We start from the raw sequence: 24,152 nt of genomic DNA, 5'->3' as shown, positions 1-24,152 counted from the left end.
TACAAAATCTAAGTAGAATAGGGAGCCGTTTTATTACTTCTTTAACTTTAGCTTATTTACCTTATAACCGAGGTCTCGTTAATATAGCTAAACCCTTATGAAGAAGTCGTCGATCGAATTATTTATTAAATCTATTAAAAGAAGTTTAAAGAAAATATAAAAAGGTAGGAATTAGGTAGTTAAATTAATATAAAAATATCCTAATATAGTTAATAAAAAAGCACTATAATAATTATATAATCGCGTTACCTAGGCTAATATATAAGTAACCTAGCCGCTAGAATTAGCCAGAGCCACTTAGTGTAGCTACTACCTAATTCTACCTACTATTTCCCCGAGCGGGCCTAGTATAGGTGCGGGATAGCCTTCGTATGGGTGCGGAATAGCCGTACTCCTTTTGGACAAACCGAACGCCAAGTCGGCTGGAAAGCCCCAAGCATCTGCAGCTGCTGTGCCTTGCAAGATGTTCGTAGTAAGGTAATTGTTTTTGTGTCTCGATTCCTGATTCAAGCGCCATAGCCTATGGCAATTTGATCAAACCCGTGACACGGCTATAGCCGGGCCGTTGTCAAACGGAAGGGAATTGCCGTCAGGCTACGATAGTTGGGCACCCACTGCTATATCTTTGAACGATGGCTCTGATTGGCTGTCCTTGAAGAAGGCCCGGTTGGCCGTAATGGCCCCAGCTGAACGCCTCGCTGGACAGGTGCGACCACATTCGGAATTCATGCTGGCTAATGGGTGCTCAGTAGTCTGAAATTGAGCATGAAGAATAAATGATGCAGATCAAGTATCAAGTCTTCCATTCTTAGTGGTCAGGCTCAAAATCTCATCTTTCATCCACCAAAGCCTGAAGAGGCCCTCAGATACCAAGCACCTATAGTGATACCTCCGGAGTTCTTTCTGATGTAGGCCTTTGTGCTGCCCAGGGAGCCGTAAGTCTACATAGACGGTTCTTCACAAAGCGAAAGTTTTGCTCTCAAATAGACGGGACTGTTCTTATTAATGCCACTAATGTCTACCTTATCTCTAACGAGTAAGAGATGGAACGGGGTTGCGCTTATCGATTCTCAACTGCCATCTCGCACATCATTGACTTAATTTCTATCTTTTGTCGAACAAGTTCCAACAAGATGAGATGTAATGACGGAATCTGGTGATGAACTTCGCGAGTCATCAGGACCAGCCTCATCGATAATGCCTCGTGTCAACAGAGGCGGCCAGTCAGTACCTGGCCAACTATGTGACTGCATATTTGAAGTGCTTTTCTCATTTGGTTGGCAGCAGACCACGTATCAGCATTTATATGCAACATTGCATCTTTCGGGTTTATTGGACCATATTATCTATCCTTTCCCAGGGCATGCAAAGAGCCATTGAGTACCACTTTCTCTCACCGAAGCCACATTACACCAGACCAGCCAAAGCCGGTTCTACTCGAGCCACATCATCCCTTGGTCTCAGTATTTCACATAACGTGATGATTGGTGTTGTAGATCTGAGTATGTCATTCGTACTCGCCTGTATCTTAGGTGCCTGACAGCGCGCGTTACGTGTCACTTGGCGCAGAACATACTTTGCGGAAGTAACCCAAATTTTGAGAGGCTCATCATATATGTCGACAAAAACCATATAGATCCTTCCTCCCCACTAGATCGGTAGCACGACACTCGCTTCAAGAGCTGCATCCTAGAGTTGTGCTTTGAGAAAGTGTGAGCATCCCGACAACCGTTCCCTATTTGCCTTCGACGCACGGCCAATCCGCCGGCCATGTCGACATATGAATACAAAGCACTACCGGATCCAAGAAAGTGCATGAGACTGCTGAAGCTTTTACCAACTTCTGATGTGAAACCGACCAAGCTTTGCGCCGAAGTGATTGTCTGTCTGCGCGAAGAAGCACCATCATACCAGCCCTTGTCCTACACCTGGGGTCAGCAAGACGCGTCATGCTCAATCTGGCTTAGAGATGCCGGACATTCTGCATGGAAACTGTTGGTATCCCTATCACAGGGATATTGGTCGATTGGTTCGAACCGTGGTTTTGACGAAGAAGGTCAATTGACTATATATTCTGCTGCGTAGTAGGTGTAGAAGGGAGGTTCCAACCGTAGGTTGGGCAGGCTGCGATAATCAGAAGTAGGGCCCGTAATTGGCCCCTGCGCGGGCTGCCGTGCGTAGGTCGAATTGGACTTCCAATCCGACAGAAACCTTTCTCCATAAGACCGAATCTCGAGTCGTGCCTCAAGCAGCTTCGGAACAGGGAAGCTCGCATATTATGGATTGATGCGATCTGCATCGACCAAACGGACAACGTCGAGAAGGCCATCAGGTCGCGACCATGGATCTGGTTTATCAATCGTAAAGCATCGTCATATGGTTGGGGGAGTGGTCAGAGAATAGCGATGTCGCCCTTGATCTTCTACAGTCATTTCGAGACTGCCTGGTCGAAAACGGGCACGAAGAGTTCGCTTGGTCGAGCCGGTTGTCCGACCAAGTCGCAAAAGCAGGGGAGCGCTTTGGGGAAAACCAAGCAGATGAGCAATGAGCAGCATTCGTTGATCTGATCAACAGGCCTTGGTTCTCGCGGCGTTGGACGGTTCAAGAGGCTGTTTTATCTAACCAGAAATACGCTCACTTGGGTAGCCGGACCTTTTGTTTGGGCTATCTCGTGTGGCTCTGTGGGTTTGGGTCTCTTCAGCTGAAATTCTACCACTTACATAAAGAGCCATTAGAGTATAGCGAATGCCGAAGAGTTTGTGTAGACCATGGTTACACTCATAAGAACCCAACACCGGTGGTGGATCCCATCGACACTATATTACGAGTCTGGCGGGCGTATAGTGCATTTACGAGAGGAGACAAACCATCTCTCACTTTGGAAAGGCTATTAGACAACTTTCAGGACTCGAGTCTTTTGATGCCCGAGACGGTATTTATGCCTTCTTGTCAATGGCAAGTGACATTGACACGGAGGAATGATTTCCATACTACTCAGACCAAGCTACAACTACGGAGATCTTTGCCAAAGCTACATTGCATATCATACAACAGACTGGAAGTCTAGATATCATCTGTAGACGCATACACGACAGGTCCTTCTCTCTCTCTGTCAGCCACCCTTCCTCCTGGATCCCGTGGTATGGCCTTCAGACCATCGACTTTATGCCCGAACATTCACATTGGTTTCATTGATACAATACAAGGTCCCTAACGACATTTGGGCAGCCCATATCCACACTGTGGATCGGCCAAGAAGGTTGTCGTACAAAGCCCTGCCCGACAGGCAGTATTGCTCGATGGAGAGAGATGATCTTCTGCGACGGATGCCACAGCAAAATACAAGGCACAGGGTACGAGTGCGTCGACTGCGAGAAACTCGATTTCTGCTACAAATGTATTGGCACGGGCGGCATCGTGGCACCTCATCACAGCCCGACTCATCGATTCAAGGCACACAACAACGCGGTCTACTTCGCCTCCGGCCATTTCGCTGCCCTCGCGCAGAGATACTCTTCTTCTCAAGAAAATCTTCGTAACGCCTGCTCAAATTCAAAGAATCATCTGCAACTCGTGGTCCGAGGCTTCTTCGTGGACACAATAACGAACATCGGCCTTGGAGGCGTTGTTCAGCGCCATGTCAACGGTATTAGGGTCGAATCGCCTTGGGAGAATTGGATTCGGTTGCTAGGATTGGATGAGATTGATGGCCTCGGTAATGAAAGAAATCTGAATGTGGCATTCCTTAGAGCGCTGGTGGGAATTAGGCTGTTGCTAGAGGGGGAAAGAGGCACCTCCCACTTGCTCAGTGAGTTCGTGAAGATATTACACGTGAATTTCAGCGATGGCAAGTGGACGTGCGGTATGGAGCACACACTCAACTTCTGTCTTCAATGGAGGTCATGGTATCTATGATCGAAGACTGGCAACTTCAACGAAGCATCTGGGTTTCGTGCCCACGGAAACTAGGAAAGGAGATCCCGTAGCTATTTTACTTGGTTGTTCAGTGCCGGTTATACTAAGGGAAGTAGGATTCTTTCGCGGAAAGCCCGCGTGAGCACTGGTCGGGGAGTGCTATGTTGATGGGATGATGGAAGGGGAGTTCATCGAAGTTGCAGACAAAGTGGGGCTTGAACCAGAGGAAATTGTCCTCGTGTAGCGGGAAATCTAGGACATTTGTTAAGGTGACGTTGAGATCTTGCTCTAGACGCTATCAGGTCCCTGGGGAATCAGCAACTCCTTTCAACTCACCTCAGACCTGGATCAAGCATCAGATGGAAAAACTTTTGCCTATGATAAGCAGTCGGATATTGCCACGTAACTAATATGAAGAAATTCGGCTCCCCAGCACTCTGTCACTGGCATGCGCCGATCTCCCCCTGTCGTTCAAAGCTCCCTGGTTCGAAGTGTAGTAGGTCTGGTCCCCGCTGAACAAGGTGTGGTGGAATTGAGAGGGACCACTCTTGGACGCCCAATGAGAGAGAAATTGACAGGGTAGTTTTAGGCTTGGCCGTTCCCTATGATGCTGTGTGCCCCTTGTCTCGGTGATATTTCTCGAAGTTGAAGGCAAGACCGAAGGCTGGCTTAGTGCAAGACGCCCGGCCTTGGTAGACGATTGGGAGCTGATTCTTCGGTTACGACTCGTCTGCTGAAAGAGTTGTAGCGTCAGCAAGAACAATCAGCCTGTCGTTGGAATCATGTAGCAAGACCGAAGCCTTTCGTAGATCATCATAGTTTGTACTCAGTCTGCAAGCCTCAAAGGTGCTGCAAGGCAAGCCGTGGAGATTCAAGAGATGTTGCTGCAGTATCGCAGCTCGTGAGTAGCGGCAATCCCATTCGACTTGTACGAATCCCGTTGCAAACACGGAAAATAGCGGCCGGAGATTCGTTTCAGTTGAATGGGAAGCTCAGGTATGTGTTGCGCTCCTCGGGCGATGCTTCGATGCTAGCTGACCAGTATGGAAAGGGGAGGTGAAAGAGGTGGTGTGAATGGTGTGGCATGGCATGGCGTGTTCGGTGGGCGTAAGTCAGCAGGCCGGGTGCTACCTGGGACGGCCTGCGGGTGTGCTAGAAGGTGTTATGGGTGCGGGGGGATTCAGCCTCTCTCGTACCCTGACGACGTGGCTGGCGTGCCGAGACAACGACACCTCCTAGAGAAGGCTCAATCAGCAGCCCTCCAAGACCAGGTAGGCGGCACAGCCTCTCGATTCAAGAAGGTCGGAAGGGTCCAGACGGCCGATGGAATATGTCGAATTGAAGCTAAGAGATAGGCGAAGTGTTCGCCATGGATTTTTGACAGGAGCTGCTGGCCCGAGCCTGTAAACGAGGCCCACAAACCATAGGTAATAGTGATTTTGGGAGGTTGTGTGGTGTGATGGTCGGCCCAACCTAGATTTTGGTGCTGTCTGTGCTCTTGGAGCGATCCGAAATGGTCTCTTGGGCCCGTGTCTTTGGCAGGCGCAAAGGCCAGTGGAAGGCGTCCAAAAGGATGGCACTGGGGGCTTATCTGGCCGTGGCGAAGGTGCCAACACCGATATTGCAACTTGGCAGGTGCTTGGTACCAGTCGTGAAGCGTTGATAGAAGCTGCCAAAAATTGCCAACCTATTGGCGATGGTTGGCATTCCTCGGCTGGCGAGTGAGACGGCGCATATTTGTGGGTTGTGCATCGTTTGTCTCTGGGCGACCGGGGGAAACGAGAAGGCCGGCGGCGCTGTTTGGGGAAAGCCATGGTAGTCTCGGGGAAGTATCGGTCGTGTACCTTCTCGGAAGAGTTGTTCGTTCATTTCAAATTGCGAATACGTAATCGCGTGTGTGATTCAGCGTTGCCATCTCCAACGCTGACTGGCCTGGAGGAGATGTTCTTGGTTCGGCCAAGAGCTCGGCAGGCGTCCCAAGTCTGCAACCGCAAATGGAAGGCGCTCGCGGAGAAGAGAAGCTTGGGAAAGCAGGAATGGCATTTAATCATAGGCCCAGAGTGTCAAGCGATTGATGTAGCGATGGTGCGTTGCTTCATCATCTTGATGGTCTTCTTGTGGCGTGCGCGTGCTCCATGTTCAGTATGGAAGAAAGTGAGCTGTTGACGATGATATGCTATTGTCGATCATTGATGGTGCCATGGGCGGCGGTTCAGCGCAAGGACGGCCGGCAGTTGCTTGGCGAGAGACGCGCTTGTCAGACGGGAGTCATGCCGGGGGGAAGGATGGTGGCTGCAGTTGTCCTAAGGTAGGCTTGACTTTGGTCGAATGTTGAAAGGTATGAGAGCGGCACAGTCGATAGAAAACAATTTCTTCGTTCTTCGCAGACCATGCGTGCCTCTCACTGTCCCAAAGGAGGTCATGAGTGAAAGGCAGGTGCGTCTGGGGATCCTCCGTTCCCTCCGTTCCCTTCCCTCCCCTCTTACTCCTTCCAGGCCACAACCACCCGCTGATTCCTCCTTCCTCCACGTCCGCCGGCTGCCTTACCTAATCACGCAGGTACTCAGGTACTTCCGAAGGGCCCACACCTCTCCGCCAAGGTCGATGCCCCCCGCCGCCCCTAGAAGGCGCGGAACGACCTTCCATGCAGCTGCCCGGGCGGGCTCCGCTGATAATGGCAGGCTTTAAAGCTACGACTCCGGTACGCAAAGGTACCTCATGATGCTCTCTTCCCCTCCCATGACAGAAACACACCATGTTCACCCGACGTCCTCCTTGTTTTCATCTCTTCTCTTCCACGTCAACCTCCAACGTTCACGCCCACCACCATCCAATGCTGGTTCTAGTCTCCCTTTCTCAAGCCCAACTTGCCAGCACCCAAGGCTCTAATCGATTAACCCGCAATTTGTCAATCATAAGCTTCCCTAGAAACTCGACTTTCACCTTCTCTTCTCGTCTAGCACCCCGTCAGCTTAACTCCACTTCCCCAACACTTGGCCTTCCTCTGGCCCTTGGCAGACACCCATCTTAATCTCTCTGGGTTATCCATCCATCCTGCGAGCACTGTCACTCGCCGAGTAGCACCCTCGACCTACGCATACGTTGCTCTGATCCCGCCCGCATACCTTCGCCGCAGATAGCCATGTCCAGAAGTAGTTTCCCGGCGCGACAAGGCAACACCGAATGGGATGCGGGCATGCTGGGTTGCTGATAGGATGGGCGACGAGGTCGAGGTGGTATCCTTGATCGGCCGCGTCTTCTTCTTAAAACATCGCGTCCCCCTCTCGACCGCAAATGATTTCTCCTCTCCTTGTGATTCACCATAATCTACTATTTCAGAACTGCCTGATCCCTTCCTTGCACTTGATGCCCTTGGGCCTCCGACCCCGTTGTCCGATTCACCTCAGCCTTTTGTTTCGCAAAAGGTTCCAAGCCCTACCAGTAACATTCTTTGCCCGAGGATTGCGTCAAAGGACAAGGCAAACACTTGGCCGAAATGGCGACCGAAAAGGATGTCCATGATGGCGTCTCGACCCCCGAAACTACCCAAGTTCAACCCGAAAGTCGTACCGAGGGCGTCCAGGGTAAGCCTGGAAACGCCATCGGCGAGGGCCATCTCAGCCATGGAGGCGCGAAGCGCGACGACGACTTCTACACTCGAAATGGACTCAACTTCGAGTCCTTCAAGCGCCGAGATTATGGACATGGCATCGTTGAACTTGACCGTACCATGAAGACTCGTCACTTGCACATGATTGCTATTGGTATGGAAGCTATATGTAGCTACTATGTATATCTTTACTAACCTAGTCGTCCGCCCAGGTGGTTCCATCGGTGCTGGTTTCTTCGTCGGGTCTGGAGGTGCTCTGGCTACCGGTGTTCGTTCTGCCACACCCCGCACATACTCGAATATCGCGCTGACTAGACATAGGGGCCCGGGTCTATTCTTCTCGATTTCTCGATCATTGGTATCATGATGTTCAACGTCGTCTACGCTCTTGGCGAACTCGCTGTTATGTATCCTGTGTCCGGTGGCTTCTACGTATACTCGACTCGGTTCATCGATCCTTCTTGGGGCTTCGCAATGGGATGGAACTACGTCTTCCAAGTAAGCCGCTTTACCTCTTCGACTGACCAAGTCTTCTTCAAGTGTCATGATGTGTCTAATACGGGTGACAGTGGGCTATCGTTCTACCTCTTGAGTTGACGGTTTGTGGTCTGACAATCAACTACTGGGAAGGGGCCAGAGACATCAGTCTCGCTGTGTGGATCACAATCTTCTGGGCTGCAATTACCTTCATCAACGTTTTTGGAACTCTGGGATATGCCGAGGAAGAATTCTGGTCGTCCCTTCTTAAGCTTTCGGCCATCGGTAAGCTTACACTCATCGTGACTTTTACCACGCACTCACACCTTCTGCAGTCATTTTCATGATTGTGGCTCTCGTACTCGTATGTGGCGGTGGCCCTGCCGGTGGTCGCTATGACGAGTACTGGGGGGCGCGATACTGGCACGACCCTGGCGCCTTCAAGAACGGCTTCAAAGGATTCTGTGCCGTATTCGTTACTGCTGCATTCTCTTTTGCCGGTACCGAGCTCGTTGGCTTGGCCGCTGCCGAATCCAGCAACCCCTTGAAATCCTTGCCAGGTGCCATCAAGCAGGTCTTCTGGCGTATCACCCTGTTTTACATCCTCGGCCTGTTCTTCGTTGGCCTCCTCATCAGCTCCAATGACGAGAATATTCTCGGTGCCGACAACCCTTACGCCGAAGGTACATCACCGTTCGTATTGGCCGCCAAGTACGCTGGTCTGAACGGATATGATCACTTTATGAATTCTATCATCTTGGTGTCAGTCCTCTCACTGGGAGTTTCGTGCGTCTATGGCGGCTCTCGTACTTTGACGGCTCTTGCGCAACAGGGCTATGCCCCCAAGATCTTCACCTACGTCGACAAGTCTGGCCGCCCTCTGCCTTCGGTTGCTGTCCACCTTGTCTGCGGCGCTCTTGCCTACATCAACTTGGACGCTAGTGGCGAGACGGTCTTTAATTGGCTTCTTGCCATGTCGGCGCTCGCTGCCCTGTTCACATGGGGATCTATCTGCCTGGCTCACATCAGATTCCGCAAGGCTTGGGCCTATCACGGGCACACTGTCGATGAGATCCCTTTCAAGGCTGCCTTTGGTGTTGCCGGATCCTGGGTCGGTTTGATTCTTTGCATTCTTGTGCTAATTGCCCAGGTAAGCTATATTCTTTCCATACACATCACGGCGCTTTCTTTCTGTATCCTGTCTGACCTCGAACGCAGCTCTTTGTTGCCATCGCACCCGCAGGACAGGGCAACGAGCTCAACGATGCCGCTGGATTCTTTGAGGCCATGGTCACTGTCCCTGTTATCATTGTCTTCTGGATCATTGGCTTCGCCTGGAAACGCACTGGTTGGCTCCGCACCCACCAGATGGACGTCGATACCGGACGCCGCGAGCTCGACTGGGAGGAGATGAACCGCTACAAGGCCGAAGTTGCTTCTTGGCCTACGTGGAAGCGCATGTACAACAGATTCTTCTAGGTCTGTGTAAGCGCCACATTCAAAGAAAAGCCAGTGTTTCATCCAGCGATCAAAGAGAAAACAACATGTCGCGGCTCAAGATACAGGCAGCAATCTAGGCGAAGTCTGATTTCAGTATTCTGTACTTGGATACCACACACAGCTTACCGTCTTTCCTAATCTGACTTTTAATCATCGTAAAGACCAAAAATTCTCATCTGCCCCCTGTTCTCGGCTTATGTTTGTGAGACTTTGATGAAACCCACCCCCTAAAATGCCATGGGCTTGGGAACACAAAAGGCATACTCCATCGTCGACCGCAAACGATGTTTTTGCGAACCGCTCATGATATTGCTTCTGTGAAAGATGCTTGTAAACGCTTAACCCGTCGAGATCTCCAACATCTTTGTGAACACCAAACCGGGGCAAAGTTGTAAGACAATTAACCCACCTGTCTGCCAGCAGCGTCCAAGGCTGGAAACACTTTGCGGCACGTATCGTAGAGGAGCCAGTTGTGAGGGTGTGTATATGGTATGTAGGAAGCGTGTACCTGGTAGTCAGCGTTCCATGTGGTCTTGGATCATATGCAAAAAGAAGCAGTCTAGAATGTTTCAAACATCCGCTGATTTGGGCTCCGACGTAACTACGAGCATTCTACAGACGATGCGGCGAATGACAAGCTTGGGTGTCTGGGTGCCATGTCTGAGCGCCTCGTCATTGCTCAAGACTCAAGAGGCCACCAAAAGTAGGCTGCCAATAGACTTCTGGTGACTGAAGCCGGTGGGTATGTGTTATTTCTTTGTGGAAGGCAGCAACAGAGTAGTTGTTACTCGGGTTTCTTGTCTTGACCAATAATCTCCCCTTCTCGCTGTGAGTCTTAAGTTTACGTGTCGAATAGCATGTATGTACCAGTAGTCGTTTTGGCGCAAAGAAAATAGCTCAAGATTCATCTTCTTCTCAGTACCCAAGAAGATAGTAATTGACAAAGGAGATTGGACGTTCAACAGCAACCGACATTCTCAATCCTAGCCTGCCTTTTTACTCATTCGAGAGACCGAAACCACGGAAAACTACATCCTTGCAACGTCTCAAGAAATCCAGGACATCCGCCTCGGTGTGCCAAGCGTCGTTATACGCAGCGCTGAGACATAATTCGCCCCTGAAAGTACCCAAGAACAGACCCAGCCCGTTACCCAGCTCCTCGCCAGTCACCCACGGATCGTATGCCTCGATGGCGCCCGTCTTGGGGGCGATGATGCCGTCGACGCGGCCCATGCTGGAGATTGATACCGAAGGATGTTCCTTGGGCGGCGGCACGGGTGGCGGGGTGGAGGACAGAGGGACCGTGGGGTTTCCGGCGGCCCAGATGGTCGAGGCGAGGGCGTAGTGCTCCTTGTCGTCTTTGACGCTGTGGTAGAAGTCTTTCATTATCTGGACGACGGGGAGAAATTCGTCCTTGTCGGAGGTGGGCTTGGCGTTGGCGTTATCGTCGTCCAAGGCTGGGAGGTCCATGTCGACGACGAGACTTTGTCCTGGGACGGAGTGGTACAGCGCAGCGGGGTGTTTGGAAGAGTTGTACGGCGGCTGGCAGCTTGCGCGCTCGTTGCGGAGGATGTAGTTCACGTACCGCATGCGTTTCGTCTGGGGCGCGCGAGCGGACGGTGGCTGGATGTCGCGGACCACGAGGGCGATGGCGGCGTGGAAGGCGTGCGTCACGGTCGCGCCGGCGGATTTACACGCTGTGGTGAGGCGGGCTGTCTGGTCTTGCGTGAGAGTGATTGCGACACGTTGGTGGCGGCCGGGGAGGAGTTGGCCGCGGCGGTAGGGCATGTCGATGAGTTGGGTGCCGGGTGGGGGGGTCATTGCTGCGGTCTTTTGGGCGGCCATTGTGGCTAGGCGTGCGGTTTGGGATTCAGTGAGGGTTGAGGGGACGTTGGCTGCGATGCGGTAGGGTGGGCTGAGGTTTGCGGCCTCGGAGCCGGTGAAGCTTAGGGGACTGGGGGTGTTTGGCGAGGAGAATGCTTTGGAGGCATGGGTTATAAGGTTGTTCAGGAGGGTGAGGGTGCCGATGCCGTCTATTATGTCGTGGGGGGAGCGGAGGACGAGGTCGCGGCGGATGATGTTGGTGGTGGTGGATGGTGGACTGAGGATGAAGAGGGTTGGGATCTTTGGAGCTGGTGGTTGTGAGTTGGCCCATTCCACGCCAGTTTGACCGGTGGAGATTGGGACGAGAGTCTTGTTGATCCAGGACTGCTGTTCGGCTTCGTCTTTGAGTTGGTGGTACGTCTTTAGCCATTTGCCTGTGGTGAGGTCCCGAGTGACTTGGGAGGCGATGGTGGGATGATCGTGACGCAGGGCCAGCCAGGCACTCTTGAGGGCCTCGTCGACGCGTTGAGTAGCATCGGAAGAGCCGCTGGTGCCGGTTGTGTCAAAGGTCAGAGAGACATGGCCAGTGATGGCGAAGAACATGAGGCCGCTGCCCTCGTAGAGGACGGGCATGGCGGCGTAGAACTCCTCAACTTCGTCGATGCTACGCTGCCATGTCCCAGGCGACGTTTGAGTCCAGACGAGTTCGGGGTATGATGTAGCCATGGTTGATAGAAGAGGTCTCCAAGATGTTGTTGTCCACGATGAAAGATGCACAGGGGTGGGTGAGTGACGATCGCGGGGTAATCAGAGTATCAGCCTGGCAAAGTCAGCTTCCTGAACATCGTGGCTTTTATACATGAACATACCCATGCCAGCTACGTTTGAAGCCGCGATGTCGGGACAGAAGCCGGTGGCCAAAACCATCGGACTATCGTGTAAGCGCATTAGACTTCGATCGGGCGTGGGGCGCGTTCGGGTTGAGAAGTCGAAAAGCTCCCTGTTGCTGGCTGTGATTCCCAATTGGGAGATGCCCCCCGCAGACCCCTGGTCTCACTAAACCGCGCTACTGGTCCAAAACGCCCCGGGGTTTAGCCATAGCGGAAAAACATGATCCACCCCCCGCAAAGGGCGGCCATGAGTGGCCACAATTCTCCAGAGTTCACCCGGCGACAACTTCATCGATCCTCGAGACTGGCCGTCTTTCCTGTGCGACATTTCCCTGGCCTTCAAGAAAGTGACTCTAAGGCAAATCTTTCATAATGAACGCGGAAGAATGGAAAGAAAGGCACAACACATACGCTCTGTGATTCGTGCACATTCAACGAGGGTTACGAGGCAAAAGCAAGAGAAACAACAATGGCATGCATGAGAAATCGAACAAATGTAGAGTCGATGCTTGAGTCTTGTCGAGAGGTCTTGAGCCAGTTTTGGTGAGCCCTCGCGATTTCATTCAAGCCATTTCCCTCCGTCTTTTGATGGTCTGGTAAACAAAAATGACTGTAGAGGTAGAATTGCCGCCATCCTTGGAAACCATGTATTTATTCAAAAAGCGCTCATCTACCAAAAGTATTTTACCTGACTTCAATCTTTCTCACTGAACCAACTATGTGACCTCAAGGCTCTCTGTGGGTCTCTGAATACGCCCATGACCAAGAGTCTTATTCCGTTGCAAAGAAGGGTTTTACCTGATAGGGAGTGACAATGCTTTCCTCCAGGCTCTTTTCACCCAGGCAAGCCAGCGGCACGGGTCGCGTTTTCTTACTAGCACCCCAACATCGAGCTCTGTCCGCTACATCCACACATCTTATTCTCACGACCACGCGACATCAAAAGATTACCAAGATGGCGCTGCGACTTACACTTCCCTTACGCCCTCTACGGCCCGCACCAACCTTCGTGCAGTAAGTATCTATCTTTCTTACGGAAATGCTACGTTTCCATTCGTTGAGCTTTTGATACTTTTTCAACGCTTTGGAAGAACCCATCACTCAATCATTTCATAATACTCCTCTCTAGAATATCTAATCTCCTTCATGTTATCATTTTTTGTGTTGTGATTGGACTGATAATTTCGCAGCGAGCGCGACAGTCCAAAGAGTCCAGTTGAAAGCGAGGACGAGGACGAAAAGGCAAAGAAACCCGGAGCTGCCACCGGAGCAGAGACTACAGCCGACAACAACGAGAGTCTCGCGGACATGTCCTCACTGAACAAGGCCCTCCCCACCCAGAATTATACCGCCCACTCCAACTTGAAGGGCCTGCCCGGTCTCGATTTCGGCGTCGCCTTCCATGCCCCGATCCTCGGCTACCGCTACTCCGGCCTCATGGCCAACGTTATCTTTCCCTTCCAGGAGAAGCGGTTCGAGCCCTCTCAGGGCGGACAAATGCGTGCTGCTGCTCGCATCAAGGAGGTGATGGATGTCGGCGCCCGAACTTTTGAGGAGAACCCCGAGATCCTTACCTTGCACGAGGTCTGTGAGCAGACGTTTGGGAACCTTCGAATGGTTGAGCGGTCCTGGAGATTCTCCTTCTCCCTCCCAAAGATTACACACATCGTCCGCAAGATCATTGAGGCGCGCGAGCGTCATCTCGACAAGAACAATGGTGTCACTGAGACTGCCTACTTCTTTTTCCCGTTCTTGAAGGCGATTGACAACTTCCGCGAGAAGGTCTATAATGTTTTGCAGTACCGACAGCAGGATTCTGAGGTCAAGAGTAAGTCATGACAGGAACGGAAAACGAAACACCTTGAGACTTTGATGATTGACAATGTTACAAACAGAGAATGCGAAGCAGTCCCGCGGTCTCAAGCGTTCCCGCGATGACGACTCCGACACCGAAGAGATGGCGGCATCCGTTAAAAAAGCGCGCCAGGAGAAAGAGGAGAACGACAAGCTTGCGGCTTTGCCGCTCGAGGAACAGGTCAAGATTCTGAAGGCCAAGGAGAAGGACCTGAAGACCAAGCTTCACGAGTACGAGTGTAACTACCGTCATGAGAGAGATGCTCGCGCACAAGCGGATAAGAAGTGGACATCCTATGTCAATCAAATTTGGGAGGTTGTTCGCCCTGCCATCAACAGAAACCTGAAGGCCCAAGACGAAGAGGATGAGTGGGAGGAGGGCCATCTGCAAGGATTCCTGCGCTGGCATCATCTTGACGATGCGGCTAATGCTCTGCTTGGTATCGAGCGCGAGGAGCCCTGCTCTCAGTGATACGCTGATGGTTCGGGTTGCTTGGTGTCGCTGAATGAGAACATAACTAGCACGACGTGGAACTTTTCATAGTGGTAGCAAAGGATTATGATAGAGTTTGGCTCTGTCTCTACGGAAAGCTTTGGTGTTATCCTGTATCGTGGGATGGAGTTCCGCATCTTGATGGGCCTGCGTGAGACTTCAGGAGGCGAGGGAGGGCATAGCGGAAACAATGCATTATTACAGGTGCACCTCACAGAGCTGGAGAGATTGATAGTGAACGCTAAGAAAACAAAAAGAAGGAGAAAATAAGAAGACTCCACGATAGAGGATCGAACAAAAGATTAAGCAATTGATCAACTTGGCTCCGGAAGAACGGGTTCCACTGGCGCCCCCTTAACCCCTCGGCCAAGTGTCACGATGCACTTGTATTGATATTAGGCATAGGAAAAAAGGCATATTAGTATCCTACCCGGTATTTGTGTAAGGTGGGTAGATAGGTTCCTTAGGCATACCAGAAGAGTCATGTGATGAGTCGGTAATTCTAGGCATCCTCAAAGGAGGGCGGTAAAAGGAAATAACAAAAAGTAAGAAAAAAAAGGATGTTTCCTTCCTCTATATGGAATTGAACAAAAGGTTAAGCGATCCTTCAACTTAGCTCTGGAAGAGCGGGTTCCACTGGCGCCCCCTTAACCCCTCGGCCAAGTGTCACGATGCACTTGTATTGATGTTAGGTATAGAAAAAAAGAAATATTAGTACCCTGCCCAGTATTCGTGTAAGGTGGGTAGATAGGTTCCTTAGGCATACTAGAAGAGTCATGTGATGAGTCGGTAATCCTAGGCATCCTCGAAGGAGGGCGGTGAAAGGAAATAACAAAAAGTAAAAAAAAAAGGATGTTTACTTCCTCTATATGGAATTGAACAAAAGGTTAAGCGATTGTTCAACTTGGCTCTGGAAGAGCGGGTTCCACTGGCGCCCCCTTAACCCCTCGGCCAAGTCTCTCCCATCGCTTGATGACAGGATCAGAGGAAAATGGAACCAAGTACCCTCTCTCGTTGGGGAACGTAGTTATCCTAAATAGTGCAATTATTTCGCCGCCCCGCCCCCGCATCTGCAAACATTGTCGTTAATGTATCACACTCGCACTGGGAGTCTGTTCGCACGTGGAACACGACGTTTGGCGAGTTTTGTGCATTGTATCAGTACAAGCAGGGAAGTGATATACTACAACATCGGACAAAATACATCTAGCAATCTAAGTACTATTCTTTCAATCTATCGAAGATACTAAGAAGGCGCTCAAGGTTGTGAAATCCACTTCCATCTACAACGGAGTGGAGAGTTTGGAGGAATGCCGGAATCAGATTTGAAGCAAATCAACACTCCAACGAGTCCAGATCAAGCTCCTCCTTCCTCCTACGAATCAAGAGCGTCGCAGAAGGATCCGGCAGCAACACCATACCATGCGGCATCGTCTGCGGCTTGAACCCGTCAGGGAACTTCCAGTCGTACTTGAGCAGCAGATGCGCCAGCGCGATCTTGACCTCGTTGGCGGCGAAGAAGCGACCGGGGCACGCGTGCTGTCCGTGGCCGAAGCCGGGGTGCTTGGCGCTGGTGCTGACGAGGTGCGCGTTCTTCTCCTCGTCGGTACCGCGCATGTTGAGGAAGCGGTGGCCGTCGTAGGTGGCCGGGTTCTCGTAGTAGTTCGCGTCCCACATGTGGGTGTTTGTGGCGATGACCTTTTGGCCCTTGCGCAAGACGAAGCCGTTGGAGAGGGTCACGTCTTTCATGACGAGGCGGCGCCAAGTTGCTGGTGGGAGGAAAGGCTGTTAGAGATGGATCCGAATAGTTTGGATTGTATGCTTAGAGAAAAAGGGGGGATGGAACTCACAGAGCAGGACTGGCTTCATGCGTTGCGACTCCTTGATGACGCTGTCCATGAGCTTGAGATTATACAGCGCCGTCTTCTTCAAACCTTCCTTGCTAAGCACGCGAACGAGCTCGTCGCGCAAAGGCTGAAACAGTTCAGGGTGCTCCGCCAGATCAATCATGGTCTGCGTGAGCAAATCGGTCGTGGTATGGATCGCGACGAGCGAGAGGGAGATCTGCTGCGTCGCCGGGTCCGGCTTGCGCGAGGACTCCTTTTCGAACCACTCTACCGCGTCATCGAAGACGGCGCCCGTCTTGCCGGCGGCCACGGCCTCGCGCTTGCGCTGTGCGCGGCGCTCCATGTGCGGCTGGAGGGTCTTGCGGCACTCGTTGAGGAGGGCGCGGACGCGCCAGCACGAGGGGAGGAACCAGTGGACGATGGGGCGGGCCCAGCGGGGCCACTGGCCGACTTCGTAGCCCACGCCAAAGGCGGCGGCGGTGTATTCTGATGAGACGCGGACCCATTCCTCGTCGCGGCAGAGTTCCTCGCCGGCGAAGACGCGGGAGGAGAGGCGGGAGACGATGCGCATGATGTCTTGCTGGGGGCTTATCTTGTGCCATTCTGTATCACGGAGATGTGAGATTCCTGAGAGCTGAGAGCTAAAGTTTCTGGGTGGCAAGTTCGTAGGGTAGACTCACCAGTTGAGTCGGTGAGGACATGGCGGAGGACGAGTGTCGACTCTTCGGATAGGGGCTTTGTAAGCTTGGCTGTTTGAATACACGATTAGTGGGGTCCTTTCAACATTCACTGAGGAGTCTTCAACTCACTCAAAGCTTTTGTCAAATACTTTGTGACGACCGTCGGAAGCGCTTCGTCGCCATCAAAGGCCTCGAATCCGGGAATATAGCCGTGCGAATCCTTCCAACAAGTCAGCTCTGCTACTTATCACCAGGGAAAGAAAGGAAAGGAGAATGGAGACAAAGAGAGGGAATCTTTTGGCCTCACATCTTTAGCAGGCTCCACAAAATCCAGGTTGGGATTGCTGCGAAGCTCGTGGATAAAGTCAGGGGGCAAGACCAAGCAATTGCCCCATTCCGTCATGAGCTTCCACGGATTGTCGCCAAATTTGGCCCTCCCCTTGAGCATGAGCTCCTTGCTCGTCTGGTAGAACTCGAGGATGCGGCGCGTGTTGGACAACTCAAAGGGCTTGAGCGGGTTGATCTCGGGTAGTTTGGCGCCATGGTCGCCGAGGGCGTAGGCCAGAATGACGAAGAGGACGACGGTGGCGACATAGGCGACGGGCTTCTCAGTGGGCGAGGGGATGGTGTACGGCGCCCCGCCCAATTCGAAGGAGAAATTGGATGACATGTGTGCGCCGAGGGCAAAATGTTTGTCTTATGGTTGTTGGCTGGTGTACTCGTTGGGGGCAGGGTTGCGTTCGTTGATCTGATGTGTATGTTTTTGTAGGCGCTGTTGATGAGGGTGTTGCCTGGATCGATCATCTAAAGCCGGACGAACCATTGTCGGTATATATCCCATCTTTTTTGGCTGTGATCGTCGTCGTCACGACGGACCTTGGCGAGTCCGCCATTGTGCGAGATGTACGACGGACGCGAGTGCGAAGTGGGCTGGATGATCTGGTCGAGTCTCGAAGGGACCCATCGTAGAGACCGAACCCCGTCAAGAAACATGACTACGGCGTGCAGACTGCTAGATGCATGTTTCTCCTGTGTAGTGATAATACGTCGTGACGTCGCAGAGCTAAGCTTTCGCGCCACAGAGCGGATACGCTAGGGCGTCCCGTTGTTCCGCCCGCCACCCGAAAGGTACTCGGAGGATTAAGCTGCATAGCTGCAAATCACACCAAACTCTGAAAGATTGTCATGTACTCCGTAACTTACTTGACGGGGGACTTAGTCCTGTATCCGCGCATCCCACGCATTCCGCCTCGCGTTCGTGCAGTGAACTCTCTAGGACTTCTGGTCCACTGTCCATCTGCGGTGGTCGGGTCCTGGCCGCTGTGTGGATGTGGTTCAATCGGCAGTCGTATTCGTATCTCGGGGGGTTCATTGCGGTGGCCGCAACTGCCCGATTGTGGGGTATTAGTGTCGATCTGCCGCTGGTTCATGCTTTGACTTGCGATTTACGACGCTTTATTGTTGTATTGACCAATCAGCAGGCTCTGATTTCTGGACTTCTGATGCAGGCCTCGTGTGAATTTGTGGATCTTCTGCCTTGTCCTTGGAGGTTTATCTTGGCTTGTCGAGTCGATAACAGCATGCGAACCTGCTTGTCATGAGTCGTGGTCAGGAAGGCGCTAGGATCAAGATTCTCCTTCCGAGATATTTGTAGCGTTTACGTACAATTCATGCCGCACAGCCGAGTGACTGCGGATATTAAAACGGTATTACCGCATATTTGGGTAGAATAGGCCAGGAAGAGCTACCGATTGAAATCCTACTTCATCTGCCTATGCGTGCTGCTGGAGTTTCAGCTTGCTAACTCAAGGGTCCGAAATTCATCATGTGCGGAATTGCGACCTCGCTGGTGGTGACTAGATTCGTCTAGAGGGACCTACACAGTAACATCATTAATAACTTGAGGCGCTAAGAATCACTCAACGCTGCTCTTGTGATAGTACGAGAAATGTTGCGCAGTAACACTGCAGGAAGATGTTACAACCAGGCACGTATGAAACTTTCAGCGTCACTTGCGTCATAGAGGCAATGGCTTCAAGAGGCATTTCCCTTCGGATTCTCAAAGGACGCCGTTGGCGGTTCGGGCCGTGATACGCGTCTCTCAAATCATCCTTCCGGCACTTGAGTGGGCAAGGGCGATTGCCAAAAACTGTATCGGAGTTCCTTGTGCAACCGGTCACTTTCGCCAGGGGTCAGATTCCTGCCACCTTGCACTGGTCACCTTCCGGACTATGGTACCGTCCGGTCAGTGATATCATTCGGAGCGATGAGGACATCGGTTTCTGGTAGTACGGAGTACTTGTAGATTTGCGAATACGCCAGGACTCGGGACCGGAGGCGGCATAGGCACCCGGGGTTCAAAAGAGCGGCGTTTGATCTTGGGCAGCGCTACGCTAGTCATGTGAATCGTGGGCTTTGGTTCTGGACCGTCGGACACCATGAATCTTACGAAGGACTTGAGATACCACATTTTATTGTTGAGATAAAGCTATGTGTATCTACTTTTCGGTCTGTCAGTAGTTGCCAGAGACAAAGGATTTTGAGAACAATGTAATATTGCAACAACAAGAATAGTTGGCTGAACATGTCCATACTCAGGTAAGGTAGGCTCGACAGTTCGCCCGGCTTTGGGTTTTATTTACCACATACACGACAATTTGGCGCCTCTCTAACGGATTCGCTGGACTAGCCCTCGTGCAATTGTCAAATATGGAGTCACCGGATGATTCCTAAGCGAGATCTGAGTGCGCCTCTCTTACAGCTACGTGGATGCCGAGTCCCTCTGCCAGGCAACTTGCAAGCTCTCCGAGCAGAGTTTTCTTCGAAACACGCGCTCGCCGGTCGAGAGTCTGACACGAGATGCACTGGTGAAGAGCCAGTCCGCCGAGCGGACTCAAGTAGTGTAAATCATACCTGCCAAAAGGGTTACGTGCCCGGCCTTGGCTATTCGCAAGAGGAACGTGATTACAAGACTTCGACTTGAAGCTCGGTGACACTGAAGGAAGGACTTGAGGTATATGATCGAGGCCTGCCTACAACAGGGAGGTCTAGCCTGTAACAGCATTACCTATTTGAGACAAGGAGCTGTTGAATGCAGATGACAAGAGCTAGAATCAACAAACACCGTCATCGCAGGGCTTGTTTCCATGACACAGCGCAACGGCCCCGGTGGAATTGAAAGCGGGCCTACATTTAACATGATAGCCCCTCCAAGCGCCTAGCCGGGGCTATCAGTTCCCTCACTCCCTTACAACGGCCTCATCTACCTACCTGGCTGATAGCTTTTGTGGATGATGCGTCTCGGCCGCCGGGTCAGCTTAGTGAATGTCTCGAAGATGACCAGTATCAATGCGACATCAACTCACATACTTACGGAATTGAGCTATAACATCCGAACTGTGGTGATGTAAAGCCGGAGATCCTCCCGAATCTAATCTTGCAACAAACTGTGCCCGGAACCAGGTGCTGTTTCCTGCTTGATTTCTAAGCCGACATGATTGCACAATAGTGATGCTGAAGTGGGCGTCGATGGCACAATTGATAACCGAGATCCATCGAATGAGCAGCTGTGACAAAAAGAGAATCAAAAGCATGGAAAATTGAAGAAAAGGGACATACATGGAATAGAAATCATGCTCGAGAAGCTCGGCTCAAGCTGGCAAAGTTCGGACCGAACCGGTCAGCTAAAGGGTGATTGAGTGAAGCAATTGATGAGTCGTACTAGCTTGATGCACGATGCTTGGTGGCTTGCAACCAGTCATATCCGTACCTATAGGATCGGTACTTGCTTGGACGCTGGATTAGTGTTCGTTATGAGCAAAGTCACCTACGGAAGTCTACATGCCAAAATTGACGCTACCGCTCCCCAAGTCCCCTCCCTGAGCCCGGAAATCTTTATCCTTCAAGTTTTCGAGACTTTACGAGTTTACAGCCAGCGGTCAGCAATCTTGCCTTTTTTTCCTTTCTTTCTTTTTTTTTTAAACGCGTCAAATCATCACTTGACGCGCCTTCTACAACGCTACCCTACATCGTAAGCCTCGCATACCCCTAGTCGATGGTGTTGGGCCGCCGCGCCCTTCCTTTGAGTACTGGACCAATGCCGCGCAAGCGTCGGAGTGGGGACCGTCAGCACTGAGAATCCTGCGTCACACGAGCCAAGCCGATGCCTAGTGAGATCGGAGGAACTTTCCAGGCACCCAACAAGCTTTCTGACAACCATCTGACAGCCAGGGTATGGATTGCGCCATGTTCGAACAACGCTTGCTGTAGACAATTGCTGTGCGCTTACAGCTGGCCCACGCAGGCAGAGTTTCGTGGCGCCGGGTGGTGCTTTCATTAGGTGTACGTGGGCGGTTGGTGTAACGTAAGCAGAGGAACCCCCAAAAATTGTCCCAAGTGAAAGTCGTGTACTTGCTCTCCAGGTTGGGTAAGACGACGCGCAAGTAACGACAGACAGCCGAGCCGAATGACGGAGTAAAAGTCGGAAATTACAATTCACGGCAATGCACTTGATCTGCAGGTAGGTGCGTGCATGCGAGTCCTCGATTGCCTGTTCAAGTGCTTTTTCCTTGCAATGCGTAGTCCTTTTTTTTCCACAGGCACCGAAAAAAGATGACGGCACAAAAAGCGCAGTCGTATCTGCTTCCCCGATTAGGCAACGGTGAAGGAGTCACTCACTGTATGTAAGTGTGGGTCGCACCTTACTCTTTTTTTCTTTCTGAAGGTGAGGTGGAGCTCAGTCGAGCCGGACCCGCGTACCTGGTCCGGTACCCACACTGCCGCGAGTCCGGGGAAACATTTTCCTTCCTGCTGTTGATTTCCAATGACTACGAAATGCACATCAGCCTGCGATGTTATTCTTTTGGGACAATCTGACATATAAAGGACCTCGGTTTGCCACCAACATGGCCGAAAAAAGCAGGCAACAATTTCAACCTTATCCGCGTCAACGCATCATGTCTGTCAACGCCGCCCTACCCCCGTCCCAGCGGGGCCAAAAAACAGCTGGATCCCGGTCAGATTTGATGGATGACCTCAGCAAAAGGCTTGAGAGCAACCCGTATGATGCGACAAGCAACCCCAAGGGCATCATCGATCTTGGGTCCGCTGTCAATGAGATTATGCTGGAAGACTTGGCCTGCTGGACGAAGCGAAATGTCAAGAAGAGCCAACTCAAGGAGTGTAAGTGATTCCGCCCCAACGCTATTCAGCACGTCTACGTAGCTAGCTTGCTGATGCCATTTTCAGCCCTTGGCTACGGTGACGCCCAAAACTCCCAAGACCTCCCAAAAGCAGCAGCAGCTTTCATGAACGAACACTTCAAAGTCCGCCTACCCCTAACAGCCGACAACATCCTCGCCGCAAATGGCGTGACAACACTCCTCGACGCCCTCACCTACAACATCACCGACGCAGGCGACGCCGTGCTTCTCGCGACGCCCTCGTATGGCATGTTCGCCCACGACGTCTGGACCCGGAACGGCGTCCGCGTCGTTGAGGTACCATGCGACGACATCCCCGAGGAGCGCTTCTGGGGCGAGCCGCCGCGCGAGGACGGGCCGGTGCCGGTGCCCGAGCTGGTTGTCCGGCTCGAGAACGCGATACAGGTCGAGTTGAGCCAGAAGCGCAAGGTTGGGGGTGTGTTGTTGGCGAATCCCGACAACCCGATGGGCCGGTGTTATGCTGCCCATGTGCTGCTGCAGATTTCGCAGCTGTGCGCGAGGCATAAGATCCATTTGATTGTCGATGAGGTATACGCCATGAGTGCTGGGGATCGGTTCTCCAGTATACTGAGTCTGGGGCTGGATGTCAACTTTAGGAACGTTCATGTGTTGTGGGGGCTGAGTAAGGTGAGTTGCCATCCCTGCACGGAGCCGTTCTGCCGGGGGTGTGGGGACCCTTGCCCATCGCGCGTTCGGCTTCGGCTTCGGAGGAGGAATCACGAACACAACCGACTGACTCTTTTCTTTCCCACCCCTGTAGGATTTCGGCCTCGGTGGGCTCAGGATCGGCTTCCTGGCGACGTATAACAAGGAGATTTACGATACCATGCGGGCGTCGAGGTGAGTCACCCCGCCTTTTCGGCTTACCAACACACGGTGTACTCCGTACGCCCTACCAAGCACACCAGGCTAACGATTCCGCATCTACAATCAGCACATTCGGGTGGGTCTCTGCACTCAGCGCATCAACAGCCGCGAAACTCCTATCGGACGCAAAGTACCTCCGCAACCAATACCTCCCCCAGTTCCGTCGCCGCCTGACCAAGAGGCGCACTTTTGTCGAGGAGGAGTTGGTAAAGTACGACATCCCGCACGTCAAAGCCGAGGCGGGCTTCTTTGTGTTTGTCAACTTGTCCGAGTGGGTGGATCTCCTGCTCGAGAAGCACGGCAAGCAGGGGGATTCGAAGTTTGTGGAGTACTTGATGAAGTACCGCGTCTATCTCGAACCCGGACAGGTGAGTTTGACGGTGTCTGTCGTGTCCCAGAGATGCTCCGGTGGTGGGAGCGGACCCAATTCTGCACAGGTTGCTAATGATAGGTGATGCGCTGCAGGCATTCTTCTCCAACCGGTCGGGATGGTTCCGACTCAATTTCGGCGGGGAAAAGGAAACGTTCAAGCTCGGTCTGCAGAGGCTGTTCCAGTGTCTGAGGTTGCTTGACGGCAAGGACCACTTTGATCCAACAATCGGCCTTCCTGGGATCTATCATCCTCCGCCAAAAGGGAGTCATATCGTCGCAGTGTGAGAAGAGCAAGGTGATAGTATCGAGCATGTTTTGGGTACAAGAAAAAGTCGCCGGAGGAAGGACATCGGGGAAAAGCTGAGGATACCCTTCCCGAGAGTCCGATCGCTTCGGAAGCGGCACGGTGAGAGTAGCCGGAGCTTGACATGTCGCGGCGAGTCAACGCTGCAGTCGCATGAGACTTCTGTCAGCCAATGTGCACTACACACGTCTTCGAGGTTGTGCATTGCTCTTTCTTTATTTTTGGGGAAAACTTGATTGGCGGGAAGCGAGGTCTTCGGATCGACGGCGTTGACCGAAGTTTCGGGTTTCTCTGGGG

General features: G+C 52.1%; 7 protein-coding genes across 7 annotated transcripts, besides 2 other annotated features; 5 read left to right on the top strand and 2 right to left on the bottom strand.

Annotated features, from left to right (window-relative positions):
- The first annotated feature begins 1,985 nt into the window (after window positions 1–1,985).
- Window positions 1,986–1,989: a sequence feature (Short protein (CABS01_13883, KAK1484460.1) was converted to a misc_feature.).
- A 218-nt stretch (window positions 1,990–2,207) lies between these two features.
- Window positions 2,208–2,287: a sequence feature (Short protein (CABS01_13883, KAK1484460.1) was converted to a misc_feature.).
- A 264-nt stretch (window positions 2,288–2,551) lies between these two features.
- On the top strand, window positions 2,552–3,067 carry CABS01_13882 (uncharacterized protein; the record flags this gene model as incomplete). Its single annotated transcript, XM_060547224.1, has 1 exon — window positions 2,552–3,067. A coding segment is annotated over one exon (516 nt), but the record flags the coding sequence as incomplete, so codon positions are not given.
- Window positions 3,068–6,633: 3,566 nt separating this feature from the next.
- On the top strand, window positions 6,634–6,804 carry CABS01_13881 (uncharacterized protein; the record flags this gene model as incomplete). Its single annotated transcript, XM_060547223.1, has 1 exon — window positions 6,634–6,804. The coding sequence occupies one exon, from the start codon at window positions 6,634–6,636 to the stop codon at window positions 6,802–6,804; it is 171 nt and encodes a 56-aa protein (XP_060394566.1).
- A 607-nt stretch (window positions 6,805–7,411) lies between these two features.
- On the top strand, window positions 7,412–9,481 carry CABS01_13880 (amino acid permease; the record flags this gene model as incomplete). Its single annotated transcript, XM_060547222.1, has 6 exons — window positions 7,412–7,679; window positions 7,738–7,793; window positions 7,847–8,023; window positions 8,095–8,287; window positions 8,338–9,152; window positions 9,221–9,481. 6 exons carry the CDS (start codon window positions 7,412–7,414, stop codon window positions 9,479–9,481), a joined length of 1,770 nt encoding a protein of 589 aa, XP_060394565.1.
- A 1,017-nt stretch (window positions 9,482–10,498) lies between these two features.
- Window positions 10,499–12,052, bottom strand: CABS01_13879 (uncharacterized protein; the record flags this gene model as incomplete). Its single annotated transcript, XM_060547221.1, has 1 exon — window positions 10,499–12,052. One exon carries the CDS (start codon window positions 12,050–12,052, stop codon window positions 10,499–10,501), a length of 1,554 nt encoding a protein of 517 aa, XP_060394564.1.
- A 1,119-nt stretch (window positions 12,053–13,171) lies between these two features.
- CABS01_13878 (uncharacterized protein) lies at window positions 13,172–14,542 on the top strand (the record flags this gene model as incomplete). Its single annotated transcript, XM_060547220.1, has 3 exons — window positions 13,172–13,230; window positions 13,407–14,044; window positions 14,112–14,542. 3 exons carry the CDS (start codon window positions 13,172–13,174, stop codon window positions 14,540–14,542), a joined length of 1,128 nt encoding a protein of 375 aa, XP_060394563.1.
- Window positions 14,543–15,898: 1,356 nt separating this feature from the next.
- CABS01_13877 (cytochrome P450) lies at window positions 15,899–17,760 on the bottom strand (the record flags this gene model as incomplete). Its single annotated transcript, XM_060547219.1, has 5 exons — window positions 15,899–16,332; window positions 16,414–17,013; window positions 17,091–17,159; window positions 17,220–17,310; window positions 17,398–17,760. The coding sequence occupies 5 exons, from the start codon at window positions 17,758–17,760 to the stop codon at window positions 15,899–15,901; spliced, it is 1,557 nt and encodes a 518-aa protein (XP_060394562.1).
- Window positions 17,761–21,940: 4,180 nt separating this feature from the next.
- Window positions 21,941–23,836, top strand: CABS01_13876 (aminotransferase class I and II; the record flags this gene model as incomplete). The annotated part of the gene is made up of 5 exons (XM_060547218.1): window positions 21,941–22,271; window positions 22,338–22,939; window positions 23,073–23,152; window positions 23,247–23,547; window positions 23,645–23,836. 5 exons carry the CDS (start codon window positions 21,941–21,943, stop codon window positions 23,834–23,836), a joined length of 1,506 nt encoding a protein of 501 aa, XP_060394561.1.
- Window positions 23,837–24,152: the final 316 nt, after the last annotated feature.

The sequence above is a fragment of the Colletotrichum abscissum genome, assembly GCF_030869225.1.
Source record: "Colletotrichum abscissum strain IMI 504890 chromosome Unknown Scaffold_48.1, whole genome shotgun sequence".
NCBI lineage: Eukaryota > Fungi > Ascomycota > Sordariomycetes > Glomerellales > Glomerellaceae > Colletotrichum > Colletotrichum abscissum.
This window is presented reverse-complemented; position numbering and strand designations above follow the sequence as displayed.